Source organism: Rhinolophus ferrumequinum, chromosome 22 (assembly GCF_004115265.2).
Source record: "Rhinolophus ferrumequinum isolate MPI-CBG mRhiFer1 chromosome 22, mRhiFer1_v1.p, whole genome shotgun sequence".
Classification (NCBI taxonomy): domain Eukaryota; kingdom Metazoa; phylum Chordata; class Mammalia; order Chiroptera; family Rhinolophidae; genus Rhinolophus; species Rhinolophus ferrumequinum.
The window spans coordinates 12,428,123-12,444,741 of NC_046305.1; the positions used below are offsets into that span (position 1 = coordinate 12,428,123).

The window sequence follows — 16,619 nt, forward strand, 5'->3', positions numbered from 1 at the left end:
ACTCAGGAACATTTGAGTGTCACTTGTGGTACAAATATCAGGATTAGGTGTGAGGAATATGGAATACGGGGTGAAGTGTACAAGGTTGAATGTGGTGCGGGGGTGGGGAATAACTAAGCGGTGCCTTTGAGGCGTGATGAGCGCAATGAAGAGGCATGTAGCCGCAAAGGGGCCAGAGGACACATCGCCAAAAGGACATTTGAACTACATCTTCAGAACTAGAATCTTGGCTAAAGCTCTTTCCCGTAATTACTCTGATTAGATGATGTACTTCAACTTGTTATATGGCTTTTCTGTCATTGTATGATTTCACTATCTTCTCGTGTCGATTGCTGCATTGTGTCTTCATATATTCCAAGGGCATTCTGTATGGCAACCAGAGTGAGGGAAGGAGTAAGAGCAGAGTGCCTGGCTCAGGGATGTGGCTGTCATATGGCGGGGCCCCTTCACAGTCACGTTACCCTTGGCTCCTCCTATAACATGGGAGAATCTTTCTTTCTACGACTCAGTGGCTCAACAGGTTTGGCAGGATTTGTGAAAGGGATGCTTCCTTGAGTTCTATTGCTTGGGGAAGACAGGCAGTTTAGCAGGTCAAATGGCAAAGGTAAAACCACCGTGGAAGCTTTCTCAGTGGACAAGGATTGAAGAGTGTGGAGATATCGAAGCTGAACTGCAGCTGGAGTGCCCGATAGAATCTCAGCTGCCATCCTCAGGGACTCGGAGGCGGCCTTCTCCCCTTCTGCCGTGATCATCTAGCGAACAGATGAGAAGAGAAGTAACGTGATTTTTCTTCATTGTCCCGTGAAGGTTTGAACCACTATTCAGTGTGACTCAACAAGCACTGAGCGTCTCCTGTGTGGAGGGGCTGCTAAGCACAGAACAGGCTGTCTTCATTTTCTCAAGGCTCTCGCTCTAGGGGAGAGATTATACTGTTACTTGTAATTCACGGCAGACTTTACTAAGGGCCCTGGCAAGTACAGTGAAATGTTAGGGGCGTTATTAATTAGGTCTAGTGGGCCTTGAAAGATTAGTAGGATTTTGCCATTTAGAGAAAAGGTTGGCCGGCGTTCCAGACAAAGGCATGGAATCCTGAAAGGGTGACTCCCAACTCAGGCAAAATGAATGGGTAAACGTTTCAGAAGAAAAAGCACCAGTCTCACCACCTAAATGCCACCATAAATTGGCCAAAAAGGACGAGACGCAACTCTACCCAGAGGACCGCCTTCCTCCCTTTCCTCCCCCACCTCCCCTTTCTTAGTGACCCTTTATGTGGTTCAGGGTTTTTCTTCACGTACTTTCTGTTATTTAAAAGAAATCTGCCTCCCCTTCAGTCCCCATTTTCCTCTTCCCAACCCCCAACCCCCACCCCCACCTCAATCCTCAGGAACCGCAGGGAGCCACAGGTTTGCGTCTCAGTGGCATGCCTGAGCAGAGGCTCTGGGTGGCACAGCCTTCTCTTAACTCTGGGGGTGAGGGAACTGGGCCCTGATCATGGTTGTAGCTGCAGAGCTTGCGCAGAGCTAGGAAGACAGGTCTGGGTGTCATTAACTTAGAGGTGACAGGTGACTGATATTACCTGGGAAAGATGCCAGCACAAGAGAAGAGAGATGAAGTGTGGGGAGATGCCTTTTAGGGAGAGAGAGAGAAGGCAAGACTCAAGATGGAGGAGATGGTCACCGTTACCAGTAGCCTCAGAGAGAGGGTGTAATAGGGAAAGAGGTGTTGGCATCAGGAGGCTACTGACACACTTCAAGAGAGTGATTTTAACAGAGGTGGTTGGCAAGGGTAGGGGTGGCACAAGCCAGGTCCTCCCAGCGCCTGGAGGAATGGTTCTGAGAGAGTGAGAAAGTATGAGCAGGCCTTTTGGATTCTCCGATGGTCCTCAAAGAACAGCCCCGATGGGAGGACGGCCTGCTCAGGGCTGGCTCACCCGCACTCTGGCCTGTCTCTGTGCTTCGGCTTCCACAGCCAGTGAGTGCTGAAGCCCGGCCGGCAGCCTCACATCCTTACTGAAAAAGAAAGAACACGGCCAGGCTGGTGTGCGGCTGTGCTTTTAGCAGTCAGGGGCTTTCATGCGGACTTACCATCTTCCCTACTGCGGTTTCACGATGCATAGCAAATTCTGCTTAACAGAGTGTGCCATCCCTAGACCTCTGGGTAGACAGTGGGCAGGGAGAGTGTCTCAAGGGCCAGTGCCTCTAATGCACGTGATTTGCATCACTGATGCTACAGCAGAGCTATGGTTTTTTTCTCTTGCCAAGTAAAACAAATTTTGTGTCCATGGGTTATGATGATTTTTTTTTCTCACTTAAAGCTTAATCAAAATCCCAGCAATTAAATTTGAATAATGAAAAAAAACCCTTAAAGAGCTACACTATTAATAATAAAAATAAGGGAAGTCATCTAAGTTTATACAAGAGAGTTGATTTTGAAAAGGGTAGAATTGACCAAATAAGAACAATACTTAATGTATTGCATAAAAGATACAAAATTGTACTTTTACCCTGAATATAAGGATGAAAAATACATAGATAGAAAACAAGCTGGAGGTTCCTTAGAAAGTTAAATCTAGAGTGACCATATAACCCAGTAATTTCACTGGGTATATACCCAAGGGAATTGCAAATATATTCACGCAAAAAACTTGTACGTGAATGTTCATTGCAGCGTCATTCATGATAGCCCCAAAGCGGAAACAGCCTAATGTCCATCCATTGATGAGTAAATAAACAAAACGGTATAGCTATACAATGGAATAATAGTCGACCATAAAAAGGAATGAAGAACTGGGGTGGCTGGTTAGCTCAGTTGGTTAGAGCATGGTGCTAATAACACTAAGGTTGCCGGTTCGATCCCCTCATGGGCCACTGTGAGCTGTGCCCTCCTTAAAAAAAAAAAAGTATACAAAAAAGAAAAAAGGAATGAAGTACTGACATGCTACAGCACGGCTGAACCTTGAAAATATAATGTGAAAGAAGCCAGACACAAAGGCCACATGTTGTATGATTGCATTTATATAAAATGTCCAGAATGGGCAAATCCAGAGATTCAGAGAATAGATTATTGGTTGTCAGAGGCTCAGGGTTCAGGGGGAAAATGAAGTGTTGTTGCTTAACGGCTGTGGGTTTTCTTTTAAGGGTGATGAAAGTGTTCTAGAATTAGATGGTAGTGATGGTTGCACCATTGTGTGAATATACTAAAACCCACTGAATTGGGTTTTACCCATTTTAAGTTAAACTCATTTTAACTTTAAAATGGTTAAAATGGTGAATTTTATGTTATGTGAATTTTATCTCAAAACATTTTTTTAATCCATAGAAAATGTGAAAATAATTTGTCCAAATGTTGCAGTGGTTGTGTTAATGCTATGAGATAATAGGTATGTTTTTCTCTTTTTTCCCAGATTTATGCTAATATGGCTTTACTCATACTCATGCAATAAAAATAACTTCTCAGAAAAAAAAATCATAAATGAAACCAAAACATTTCCATTTATCATATTATTCTTCCCAGTTAATTTCCTACCCACATTTCTGTTTTCTCCACTTTGATTCCCCAAATACAGGTCACTGAATCCAAGGCGACCTATGGAGGAAGAATTGAGATGTCAGTGGCAACCTCTAGTGGTTCTTATCAGTGTCCTTATAAGAGGAAAGCCGAGGGAGACCTGACTGCAGATGAGAAGGTAATGGGATGATGGAAGCAGAGATTGGAGTGATGTACTACTTTGAAAATGGAGAAAGGGGCTGCGAGCTAAGGAATGCATGAGGCTGCTAGAAGCTAAAAAAAAGAGGCAAGGAAATGGATTCTCCTTCCAGGACCTCCGGAGGGAACCAGACTGCTGACACCTTTGGCCCAGTGAAATGGAAAATTTTGGACTTCTGGCCTTCAAAACTGTAAGAGATTAAATTGGTGTTGTTTTAGGCCATCAAGTCTGTGATAATTTGTTATAGAAGCAATAGGAAATAATACAGATGGCATATTTGGTAAATCTGTTTTAAAATGCATTTAGTAGAGAACCAGAGTCTCTAGTCTTTCTCCCAAATGGCTTTCATGTACAGGTACTTTCACGTCCTTCCTGTTGGTGCAACCCATTTCTACGCCCCAGTCCGGGAGGTGGAAGAAAATTAACTGTGGGTTCTGGAAAAAGGGGCAAGGCATTGAGCTCCATCTGTGGTCCCATATTTTTTTTCTTTTTAATTATTTCTGATGATTTCTTAGTGGCTAGATAAATACGCATAGTAACCTAGTTCATGGAGAACCCTGAGAAGACTGGCTAGTTTGGGGGCTGGTAAGAGGAAGGAATGTTGAAAAAGATGTGACAGAGGAGGTGGCATCTTAAAGAAAAACTAGGATTTTGCCTGTGGGGAAAAGGGAAGTAGTCCATGCAAGGAAACAGCCTAAGAGAGTCATGGAAGCTGGAAGAACGCTAAGTAGGCTGCAGTGTGAGATACACTGGGGCAAGGACAGCGAGAGGTGAGGCTGCAACAGCTGGGTCATTTCTTCACTCTGGCAAGAAACATTATCTGGTTGCTATGTGACAAACCCTGTGCCAGGCACTGAGGACAAAGAGATGAACAAAATATGACCCCTGCCATTATAGAGTTCATAATCTGGGAGGACAAATGTATAAATTCATCAATTATAATCCAACGTAACAAGGCAAATTTGAATGTCGAGAGTCTGGACCTTATCTTTTATCCTTTAGAGGGGAGGAATGAACAGGTAGAAAGGCTGAAGGGGAGACAGAGGGGAAACACACTCGGGTGGTTCTTAAATTCCAGAGTGGCAATTGTCCTGTGTCCCTCTTATAACTTTTTCTCTTTTTAGCTTCTCTTATTTCCTGAATTCCTCCCTTTTCTACCAGGATGCTCATCCCTGTTTTATCAGCAACAAGTCAGACAACTCACAGACATTTGGCTACTTCATTTTCTCACATTAGTGTCTGCTCAGGCCCCATCAAGCACAATCGCTATCAGTGCCTTTGATCCTTAGGTCCTCCTGTTGGAGGTCCCCCAATAAGCTAGTCATGATTCACAACCTTCTAACTCAGTTCTGGGCGTGGGTGCCCCATAACCCCAGTGGCAGCCTCTGTCACTGGTGGTAACTGCCAGTGGACTGGCCAGCTGTGTGCAATCCTGCTTTGTTCTTGCCTCTCTTCCTAATACCTTTGCCAACTTGTCTTGGTAAGAATGCAAGACTCCTACCCTGGCTGTGGGCGAGATTGCTGAGCTTGCCGCCTGTGGGTTAGATGAGGCTGGTCATGAGGCTGTTCTGGCAATTCTCTCCCTCCCCTGATTCCAAATCAATCAAATCTAGATGTGACATTGTTTTATCTGAAAGCCTTACTTGGACTTATCATTATTTAAGTTCGTTTCCCCAGCGAGACTGTAAGCTCCCAGGAACCATTCCTTATCATCTTTGCATGCCACCGACCCCTCCTGTCCAGCGCCCCCACCCCCACCAGCTCCCACCACCACTTTGTGCTATGTGGACACTTGACAATGAGTCTAAAGCTGCTGGAATAGGGTGGAGAGCAAAAACTATGCCAATAACTGACTAACCTGCACCAGACTGGTGACTATGATTGGCTCAGGGCCAATTGGCAACTCTTTACTTAGCTCCCAGCTCCTTAAGGGGTGGCACCTTCAACAGCCAACGTCTGGCACATGGAAGATGCAATAAATGGCCAGTGAAGAAATGAATCAAAGATAAAGAGATCTATCAACACAAAGTACCTTTACTTCTTGGGCAATACTCTTCCTCTCTAGAAGAATTTCAGTGAGGGAGCGGTGTGCTAGCAGACGCTTCATGGTGGTTTGTACGAGGAACTGTACAGCTTTGGACACGTGGGCAAGATTGTTTAGGAGAAGAGAGGCGTTCTCCATTCGGTAGTAGCAGATGGCATCCACCTCCATTACGAACAGGTCTTTGGTCACAACCTGGGCAGAAAGAAAGTCTGGGTGACAGGCCTGATTCTCGGGCTCCTTTCTCATTCCAGGACAGAAGAGCTCAATGTGTTCAAGGGGAATTTTATTGGAGTAATATTATAGCAAGAAAAGAAAAAAGAGCAGTTGGCCTACTCTTTATTCAAAATAGGCATGTTTTTGAAGATTATGGAGTTTTTATTAAATATACTAAAGACCTCACAATTTAGAGGAATCCTGTTGTAAATGCTTTTGTAAAAAAAAAAATCAGGAATAATTTTCTTATATGAAAAAACGCAGTTCATTGTTTATCAGGTCTTTTTTAAACTGATGCTCTCCCTCCCACACCCCCCCCCCAAAAAAAAAAGTTCTAAAAGAGAAGTTTGGTTTGGGAAACAAACATTCGAATATGATGCACGACAAAAGCCCTAAAAGATGGGTGTTCTCAACTCTTCCATTTTTAGACACTTATCACAAGGACGTATTGTAAGGATTTAACTGCAAGGATATTATTCACAGTGTTGCTTATTGTAATAAGAAATTGGAAATCATATCAACAATAGGGAATTGTAAATTGTGGTACATCCATACAATGGATGCTATACGTCCATTTAAAACAAAGGGGTAGACACAGCTAATATAAGAAAAGATGATCACAAAAATTGTCAGATGAAAAAAGGCATGCTACAAAATAGAATGTGTGGTTCGATATATATTCCTGTCTGTAAATACAACCACATACATAGAAAAGTCTGGAAGGATGCACTTCAAACTATCGACACCTATCTATAGGTAATAGGATTAGGGGTAAGTTTAATTTCTCCCTTTTTAATATTTTATTATCTAAAATAAGCCTTTTAAAATACATATAATTTCTAGTTACATTTCTATTTACCAAAAGAAAAAATGAGAAAGAACTTCAAACTGAAAGTGGGGGACCATTTAGGAAACGCTTATAAATCTAAATTACTAATAGAAAAATCTAGGTGTTATTTCTTTCAATGTTTTATTGTGGTAAAATACAAATATCATCAAACCTACTATCTTAACCATTTTTAAATGTATAGTTCAGTAGTGGTAAGTACATTCACATTGCTTTTATCTTGTAAAAGTGAAACCAATTCAACAACTCCCCATTCCTCCCCTCAACCCCTGTAACCACCATTCTACTTTCTGTCTCTATGAATATAACTAGTCTAGTTACTTCATATAAGTGGATTCATACATTATTTGTCTTTTTGTGACTGGCTTATTTCACTTAGCTTAATGTTCTCAAGGTTTATCCGTGATGTAGCATATGTTTGAATTTCCTTTTTCTCAAGGCTGAATTATATATACCATATTTTGTTTATCTATTCAGCCATTGATGGACACTTGGGTGGCTTTCACCTTTTGGCTGTTGTGAATAATGTTGCTATAAACATAGGTATACAAATATACCTTCAAAATTTTGCTCTCATTTCCTTGGGGCCTATAGCCAAAAATGGAATTGCTGGATCAAATGGTAAGTCTATTTTTACTTTTTTTGAGGAATTGTTATGATGTTTTCTCCAGCAGCTACACCATTTGACATCCCCATTAATGATATACAAGGGTTCCAATTTCTCTACAGCCTTATCAGCACTTGTTCTTTTCCTTTTTGATAGCTATCGTAATAGGTGTGAGATGGTATCTTGTGGTTTTGGTTTGCATTTCTCTAATGATTAGTGATGTTGAATATCTGTTCATGTGTTTGTTGCCCATTTGTATATCTGTTTTGGAGAAATATTATTCAAGTCTGTATGAGTCAGGTCTCTCCAGAGAAATAGAATCTTTAGTGTGTGTGTGTGTGTGTGTGTGTGTGTGTGTGTGTGTGTGTGTGTAGAGAGAGAGAGACACACAGAGAGAGAGAGAGATTGAGATTTTAAGGAATTGGTTTATACAGTTATAAAGGCTGATAAGTCCAAAATCTTAGGGTTGGTAAACAAGCTGAAGACCTAAGGAAGAAATGATATTGCAGCTAGTCTGAGAGCAGTCACTTCACAGAATTCCCTCCTCTTCAAGGGGGAGGTTGTTCTTTTTCTTAAGACCTTCAATTAATTAGATGAGGCCAAACCACATTATGGAGGATAATCTGCTATATTCAAAGTCTACTAATTTAAATGTTAATCTTATAGAAAAAATACTTTCACAGCAACATCTGGGTGCTTTTGACCAAATGTCTAGGTACCATAACTTAGCCAAGTTGACACATAAAATTAACCATCACAAACTCCTTTTCCCATTTTTAATTGGTTTTTTGCTTTCTTGTTGAGTTGTAAGATTTTTTTTATATATTCTGGATATTAACCCCTTATCAGACATATGATTTGCAAATATTTTCTTCCATTTCATGGTTGCCTGTTCATTCTGTTGTGTCCTTTGACGCACAGGAGTTTTTTTTATTTTGAAGTTGTCCATATCTCTATTTCCTTTTTTCTACTTTTGATCTTAAATAGTCATTTTGCCCAGAACCAGAATTTGTAGCTCAGCCATATAAAATGTAGAGAGAAAGCAAAATCCATCATTTGGCTTACCTCATGAAAGGGTATCTCCAAGGTTTGGAGACGAAGGTCGACCTTGTGGTAGGTATCCAGGCAGGGCAAAAAGAAGAAAAGGCCTAGAAGAGGGGAAGGGGGAAGTGACAGGTGAATGGCTAGCATGGAGACTATTTGGGAATCACCTTTTTGGGGTCAGGTTGCACATTGCATTGCTTTTCTTAGCCTCCCACTACACACAGGCCATTGGGTAATCCCACCACCACCCCTATAATGTGTTTGTTGTTGCTAAGGTTACCATATAATTTGTTATTCAATCTGGGACACTTTTGAGGATGAAAGAAGAACACTGTTATAACTTACTCCAGAACAACAGGCATAAGCAGAGATTATTTCCAGCAAAATGTGCTGTGTTTCCCCGAAAATAAGACCTAGCTGGACCATCAGCTCTAATGCATCTTTTGGAGCAAAAATTAATATAAGACCCGGTCTTATTTTACTATAAATGGTCATGGTGCTGACCTCTGCATCTTGAGTTACATGTCTGTCTCCTTGATGAGATATGAACTCCTTAACAAGAGTGTCTTATGCACTATTGTTAGCTTTAGCACATTAATGCCTTTTAGGTGCTCTGTAAAGTTATTTTTGAATCCATGCATGTGCCAAGGTGACAAACTTTAGAGCCAGCAACCTCCATGTGTTATTTCTTAAAAGGTGAGCCCCAGAGGTACTCAGAATAGCAATATCACATACCTTCTTCTGGTTGGTTAGTTGTTCCTTACCCACCCAATGTAATGTACAGGGTGAATGTGCAATAAATATTTTACATTGAGATTTCTGAGATCACATTGGACACTGTGGGCTCCTGCAAGAGCCAAAGCTTTGTTGGACGCAGCAGCACCTCACAGAGCTCAGGATCTCTCTGAGGAGCAGCCCAGCTTCTAGTCCTTTCTAGCCAAAAACTAGAACCAGAACAAGACAGTCCCTGTCCTGGAACTATAGGGTCTGTTGGTTAAAATCTTCAAATTCTGATTTGTAGCTTCTAGTCTGGTCTCTGTTCTTTACCCTCGTCTGTAGACCTGGCTTGGAACTTGGGCCCTTTCCAGTATATGCACAGTGGGTCTTTGTTCCTTCTCATGCCTTCCTGGCTAGCTTAGATCTCCAAACCCTAACTGCTCGACTTTTCTAACTAACTGTACTTCTCTCTGTGCCCATTGTCAGCTTGGACCTCTGGACATCAACTCCACTAGACTTGAAGGTCCTGGATATTGGAAAACATGTCTCATTCATCCATCTTCATTTCCCTGGTAGTTATATACAGTATCTGAAACACAGGAGGTGCTCAATCTGTATTTCTTAAATTCCACCAACTAAAGAGCAATTTGTTACTTCAATGCTGAACTTTGCCTGTCTCCCATAGGTTGGTCTGACCCCCTAAACTCTGACCAAGCTCAGCTTGTCTCTGAGAATTCACAGGACTCTGGCCATACACATCCTACTACCGTGTGTCCCCCAAAATAAGACCTAGCCGGACCATCAGCTCTAATGCGTCTTTTGGAGCAAAAATTAATATAAGACCTGGTATTATATTGCATTATATTATATCATATTATATTATACCCATTCTTATATTTATATTATATTATATTATGTTATGTTATACCTGGTATTATATTATATTATAAGACCAGGTCTTATATTACAGTAAAATAAGACCGGGTCTTATATTAATTTTTGCTCCAAAAGACGCATTAGAGCTGATGGTCCGGCTAGGTCTTATTTTCGGGGAAACACGGTAAAACCAGTGTCTGGCCATGGGTCCTAAGCCTACTTTTGCTATTCCAGCCAGCCTGGGCCTGGAATTTGGCTTTCTGCACCCATCCTCTTTCTTGATCACTGTAACCTGGTAGTAATGCTTTCTGAAGAATTTCTTAATAAGCTGTGTTATAAGTAACAGATTGGCAAGTGAAGATGTCATGAATCAAGTTACTTCATGTAATCTGAGATCCATATTAAAAATCTGCGTAAATTAAAGAAATTGGCAAGTCTACATGGGGTTAAAAGAAGTGATTCTTACCAGGGCCTTTGGCTCTTCCAGGGAGCAGATGTCCCAATCGGAATATAATTACTCTCTCATATTCCTGTACAACCTAAAAGGAAATTTAATACTTTTGAATCACTCCAAGAAAGAAAAAGAAAGTTTTCCAAAGGCTTTTGCATGAGAGTGATCCTAGCTATCAGAAATATTTTGTTTTGAGAACCAGGAAAAAACTTAATACTTAGGTTTTCAAACTCTACATTTAGTAAGTGTAGAATTTCAGAAAGCTATGAAAAAGTATATTGGCCATGTTAATTTTTAAGCCCATAGGCAGAATTTTGATTAAAAAGTTATGTTCAGTCTTATGTTTTTCTGTGACTTCTGCATCATAAGCTTTTACATGTATTAATTTTTAGCAATTTAACAGAAAGAGGGAGTGTATTTTAATACCACTTATATTTTGTTTCAAACTGCAAGAAATATCTCAAAATAGTATCCTAATTTCTTACCTTAGGACATTGGAAATAGAAAAGCAAACTAAACCTAAAGCAAGCAGAAAGAAGATAATAAAGATTAGAATGGAAATAAATACAACAGAAAATAGAAAACTAATAGAGAAAAATCAATGGAACCAAAAGTTGGTTCTTTGAAAAGAGCAACAAAATTGACAAATACTTAGCTAGACCGACCAAGAAAAAAAGAGAGAAGACTCAAACTGCCAAAACCAGGAATCAAAGAGGAATAATTACAGGAACATCACTATTGTATTTATGGAAATAAAAAATCTTATAAGAAAAAATACTATGAACTATAACACCAACAAATTAGATAACTTGGATGAAATGGACAAAATCCTATAGAGACACGAACTACCAAAACTGACCCAAGAAGAAAAAGAAAAACTGAAAAGACCTAGAAGTAAAAGATTGAACTAGTAGTGTAAAATTTTCACACTAAGAAAAATCCAGGACCAGATGGCTTCACTGGTGAATTCTACCAAACATTTAAAGAAAAAGTAAAACCAGTTACTCACAAATTCTCCCCGCAAAAATAGAAGAAGAGGGAAATCTTTGCAACTCATTCTCTGCAGCCAGTGTTACCCTGATACCAAAACAAGCAAGAGACATCACAAGAAATCTACAGACCAATCTCTTATGAATACAGAGGCAGAAATCGTTAACAAACTACCAGCAACCTGAATCCAGTCACATTAAAAAAATTATACACCATAACCAAATGGGACTTATACTAGGAACACATAGTTGGTTTAATATCCAAAATTCAGTGAATGTAAGAATAAAGGGCAAATACCACGTGATCATCTCAATAGATTCAGAAAAGGCATTTGACAAAATCCAACACCCTTTCATGAAGGAAGAGGAGGAGGGGGACGGAGAGGAGGAGGAAAATGAGGAAGTATAGGAGGTGGAGGGGAAAGAGGGGAGGCGAGGAGAGGAAGAGCTTGCGTAAGGGGTACAATCAGCAGCCCCAGCAGCTTCTGTAGTGTTCCAGCCAAGGGCATACTCTTGCCTGGCAGCTCCAGCCAGTGACTAAAACTGGCAGCGGTACCAGGGCCTGGCCATTTCTGCCCATCGTGAGACTCCTCTATGAAGCAAGCTTTGTTCTGGAGTGCTCTTCTAGGCCAGTCAAGACTTTCGTAGTCTGAGGCTGTTTCTGTCCAATCCTTCCTTCCTCTTCTTATAGCACAGCTGTCAGACCTGCGTCATTGTCTGAAGGCTTTCCCTACCTGCTGCTGTTCTCTCTCCCCTTAGTCTTTCACAGACATCACCTCCCAACAAATCCCTTGCACTTCTAATTCTGTCTTGGCATGTGCTTCCCAAATTGACAGAGGTCTTCATTTACTTCAGGGACAGGCAAGTGTGAGCCAAAGATAACTGTAATTCATGGTCTGTGGAAGCTGCCTGAGAAGTTTCCTGCAAGTGTCAGAAGTGGACATCGTGATCTCTTGTGGGCCTTTCTTTGTGTCACAGAGTGTGGATGACCTAGATGTAGCCCCTGTCCTGAAGGGGCTTTCAGTCTAACGGGAGAGCTCAGATGTCAGCCAATATTACATACGTGCTCCGTGCTAGCATACATGTGAAAGCACAGCGACGAGAGCACAAGGTAGGGAACAACAGTCTGGGGGAGTCAGGGGAGGCTTCACAGTTACCTCTGAACAAGGTTAAAGGAGGAAAGGCTGTCCTGGTCGGTGAGTGGGGAGGGCATTCCCTGCAGAGCAGACAGCACGCACCAGAACACAGAGAAAGAGCGGACATGTTGTGGTCGATGAGCGGCCCCGGAAAGGACTTACTGGGTCCTCATGGAATCTCACCTTTATGCAGAACCAGACAGAAAAAGGGAAGGTCACGATGATGAAGAGCAGGCATGTGAGGACAAGAAGCCACTCACAGGCTCCTAAACCAGAAGACTTGGCACCTTAAAAAAGAAAAAAGCAAAAGAATAATTAGGCTGGAACTTCACCGTATTCGCTGACTAGTGCTTGTTGGTCCAGCCCTTCATATTCGGGTGAGAGCCGCTTGTAGACTTTGATGGAAATATTAGAGTGAACTGGATATCGGAGCAGTCAGTTCACAGGGCTGTGGTACTGTCTGTGGGAAGCGTTTGTAGACCTATGGAAGCTGGAGCAGGCTCCTTGGAAAGGCAGTTTGCATTCTACGTCCCAGACATTTGACCAGGCAATGTTTTCTCCGGGGAAATTCACATCCCATGGAATTTATTTGTCCTGTAACCTACTTTGGGAAATGCTGCTCCATCAACATCATTAGTTTTTACAATGTTCTTTCTTAAGGGCAATCACAGTGTTATTGTTATGTTTAATTATTTTATAAATATATTTCACTTGGCAGTGGTAACGATGGCAAGTAAAAACAAATAAATGCACATACAGACAAAATTACATTTTAAAAGTGAAGAAAGGACTCAAAAACTCCTTCATCCAGTAGTTAGGAGTGTGAACAGAAAACTGACGTCTACACCCAAAACATAACTAGGAGCTTTGCTCACAAAATATTCTTCTCTTGGAATGAGTTCCTTGAATATCTGACTTGTTTGATTTAAGTGAATAGTGAACCATTAAATGTTAAAGCAAGTCCAAGAATCCCAGTATTTTGGTCAAGTGAAGCTCCTTTTTGTTTTTCCCAAGTCTTAAGGCGGGGGAGGGTGGTGCTAAGTGAGGAAGAAGAGGGATGTTGCTGCCTCTTGCTCACCTTCCCCGGGAGCCACAGAAACCCCCGAGACCAGGGCCCAGCAAGGACGTCTCTTCCTCAGTGGGACTTCTCATCCATTGCTTGGGGTCCCAGGCTCTAGTCACTTGATAGCTGGAGAGACTGAGAGAAGCCCACAGAGGGGAAGCTGCTTGCTCAAGGCCGCAGCTGGTTGGTGGCAGTGCTGGGACCATGACCAGAAATCGGGAGCAGCACCACGCAAAGAGGAGCATTTCAGTCAGACTGTCTTGCTCTGGAATCCTGGCTTCTCTACTTTCTTAGCTGCAGATCTTGGGGGAATTACTTAATTTCTCAGCATTTTTCCTCATCTGGGATACGAGAATGATAATACTCAGCAAAACACCTAGTGTGTGCTTGACACATTGTAGAGGCTCCATAAATGGGGTTCCCTTCATTGCCTCCCCAACACTGTGGTCTGAAGCACACTCTTACAAGACCTCTAATCTCAGCATTACTATAGCATTGAACCTATCAACCGTTTAATGACTGGAAGTTTCTGACTGACAAAAGGACATCAGTGGGCCCAAAAAAGAAACAGTATTAACATGGTCCATACAAACTATACCCTGACTGCACGAATCTTTCTCAAATCATAGCTTTCAGTGCTCCAGCATATACTGCATTGCTGGTAACCAGGAAATGTTAAAAATTCATAGCTAGCTGAAACTAATATAATGCAACTATTCCTTATTTACTTTCCTTTATACCTCCTTCATCCTACACTGAAGGTGTAATGAGTTTTTTCTTCCATTCCTTATAGGAAGGATTGGAAGCAGATAAATTTGTTCCTAACGGTTGCTTCACCTGCAGAAGCCAAAGAGACACCTTTCCCTGTGATTCCCTCCTCTGGCCTAACTTTCCTTTCTTTGGTTTTGCCAGGATCCTGTTCTATTATAGTTGAGTATGTTCTTTGCTCCAGGCTCTGTGCTCAGTGTTTTGGATGCCTTATCTCCTTTTGTTCTCTGAGCTAGGTACTGGTGTTACCTCCGGCACATAGAGGGTTAAAGCCCTGCCTGAGACCACAAAGCCAGCAAGTAGCTGAGCTGAGATTTAAACTCTGGTCTCTCTCTTCTCTACTTGGCTCTGCAGCTTCTACCTTTAAGAGAGAGAGAGAGGAAAAAAAAAAAAAAACAGAAAAGAAACAAAGATCATCCCAAAGAAAGTTTAAAATGCTCTCAGGTAAGACGGGGGTGGGGTGAGGAGAGAAGGGTAAGCGTCATAGTTGCCCAGAGCCCCCAGCTCATGCATGTCTTTATTAAATTAGGTGCCATAGACTCTTCCATGGCTTCAAAAAACGGCTGCATAGTTCCTCTGCCATGTGGCCTGGTCCCCATCCTGGACCACACTACCTCCCACCTCCCACCTCCCACCTCCCACCCACAGCTGGCTCCTGAGATCAACGGTATTTAGTTGATACTGTTTTGTCTTTCTTCTGATGCACTTTGGTAGCCACCACGGGGTCGGGGGTTGGTCCAGCAGGAAGCTCTGGCTCTGGTGGCTCTCAGCGCTGTGACTCATTCCGCTTTCATCTGACATCCTTGGGTACCACTTGGAAAGCTTTCGCCCCCTCCCGAATCCCAACCTGCCGGCTGTACCTTCCTCGGGCCGCTCGCTCTCCAGCAGCGCCACCACCTCGGTGCCCTCCTCGCCGGAGCCCCGGACCTCATCCACGTCCACTACGGTGGCGGCGGGCGCTCGTGTCTCCCCGGGGCTCCCTGCCCGCCCGAGGTCCGGCTGCTCGCGCCCCGCAGTCCGCCGCCCGCGTCCTCCCGCGCCTCTCTCGGCCTTCGCCCTCCTGTTCTCCTTGTGGGGGGACCCGCCGCCTCTCCCGTGGGACTCTCTGGAGGAGCTCCGAGCCCTCTTCTCCATCCTCAGAGCGGCAGCGCCCAGAAGCCTGGTCTCTGCAGAGTCGCCGGCAGGAATGTCGGGGGCGTCCGGGAAGGGACCCTAATGACGGTGGGCTGGAGCGGGGGGCGGGACCGGGGCGGGTCGCCGGGAGGTGGCTCTGCTCCTGGGGACGCGGGACAGCTGCTTCTCAGAGGAGCTGTAGACAGGGCCCACCAACCGCAACACTGGGTGCCCCTGTGCCAGGTCACAGCGTTTAAACTGTGTTCTATAGACATAGATCTGAGCTGTAAGGAAGATTCAGTCATCTGAAATACCGCCACAGGTGGCTCTGATGGCACTTTGCTTTATGAAGTGTAAACACAGTAGGACACAGGTTTAGTGGTCCTCGCCTAGTGCGAAAGAGCTTAAGGGAACCGAAGAGGTGGTCGCATTAGGGCAACTTTAAGGTGAAATTAGAAACTTTTCCCTAGGCCCACCCACCCCGCCCTGGAAGTCTTCAAAAGGGTGCCTTTCTTCTCTCCCCCTAATTTATTTTATATCCTGGCTCTACTCTTTCTGCTAATGCTTTACATGGTGATGATGTTGGCTGCCTCCTCCTAGGAGGATTTACATTTTAAAAGGAGGAAATTATTTTTATGAATTTATTATGTTTACTACTGCTTAAGCCTGTTGATAATGTAATGCTTCTTGAAGGATCATAGAAGGGAAGGGATCTGATTTAACTTCTGTTTTCAGGGAAGGGACACTTTTGTCTGATTAGGCCCTGTTCCTATCCTATCTTGATGAAGGCAGGGGTTTTGCTTTTTCAAGGTTCGCTGCAGTACTCCCTCCATCCAGCAGCAAACTGGGGGTGCCCTCCCAGTCTATGCTGAGGAACTTGAAACAATGAATGGATTTCTCTCTTACTACCTATTAATAATTTATTTCTCACTGAATGGGAGATTGGTCTAGGTAAACCTTCAAACTCAAGATTTATGATTCTATTCAAATAGCTCAGATCACATGATGATAATGTTCATTTATTTTTATTTTTCAATAGTTATTG

The 16,619-nt window shown here is 42.8% G+C and overlaps 2 protein-coding genes across 3 annotated transcripts in view; one reads left to right on the forward strand and one right to left on the reverse strand.

Annotated features, from left to right (window-relative positions):
- Positions 1-16,619, forward strand: part of TDRD5 (tudor domain containing 5) — a 67,434-nt gene that overhangs the window by 2,801 nt on the left and 48,014 nt on the right. Inside the window, exon 2 of the mRNA XM_033091990.1 lies at positions 3,566-3,685. The gene's annotated coding sequence lies outside the window, so the exon portion shown is untranslated. The remainder of the gene's footprint in view (positions 1-3,565; positions 3,686-16,619) is intronic.
- Positions 474-15,595, reverse strand: NPHS2 (NPHS2 stomatin family member, podocin). Of its 2 annotated transcripts, XM_033091991.1 has the most exons (8): positions 15,322-15,595; positions 12,814-12,917; positions 10,521-10,593; positions 8,483-8,565; positions 5,739-5,942; positions 3,530-3,585; positions 1,931-2,009; positions 474-752 (listed from the first exon to the last, which is right to left on the reverse strand). In XM_033091991.1, exons 1-8 carry the CDS (start codon positions 15,593-15,595, stop codon positions 474-476), a joined length of 1,152 nt encoding a protein of 383 aa, XP_032947882.1. The 2 variants fall into 2 exon arrangements, with proteins under 2 accessions (XP_032947882.1, XP_032947883.1); XM_033091992.1 differs by lacking the exon at positions 5,739-5,942.

Excerpts from the sequence above, each read along its gene's own strand:
- NPHS2 (XM_033091991.1), bottom strand. The coding sequence starts at position 15,595 with ATGGAGAAGAGGGCTCGGAGCTCCTCCAGAGAGTCCCACGGGAGAGGC. Across the intron at positions 5,943-8,482 it reads TGGAGATACCCTTTCATGAG|GTTGTGACCAAAGACCTGTT; the intron begins GTAAGCCAAATG and ends CTTTCTGCCCAG. Across the intron at positions 753-1,930 it reads AGAGACAGGCCAGAGTGCGG|ATGATCACGGCAGAAGGGGA; the intron begins GTGAGCCAGCCC and ends TCTGTTCGCTAG.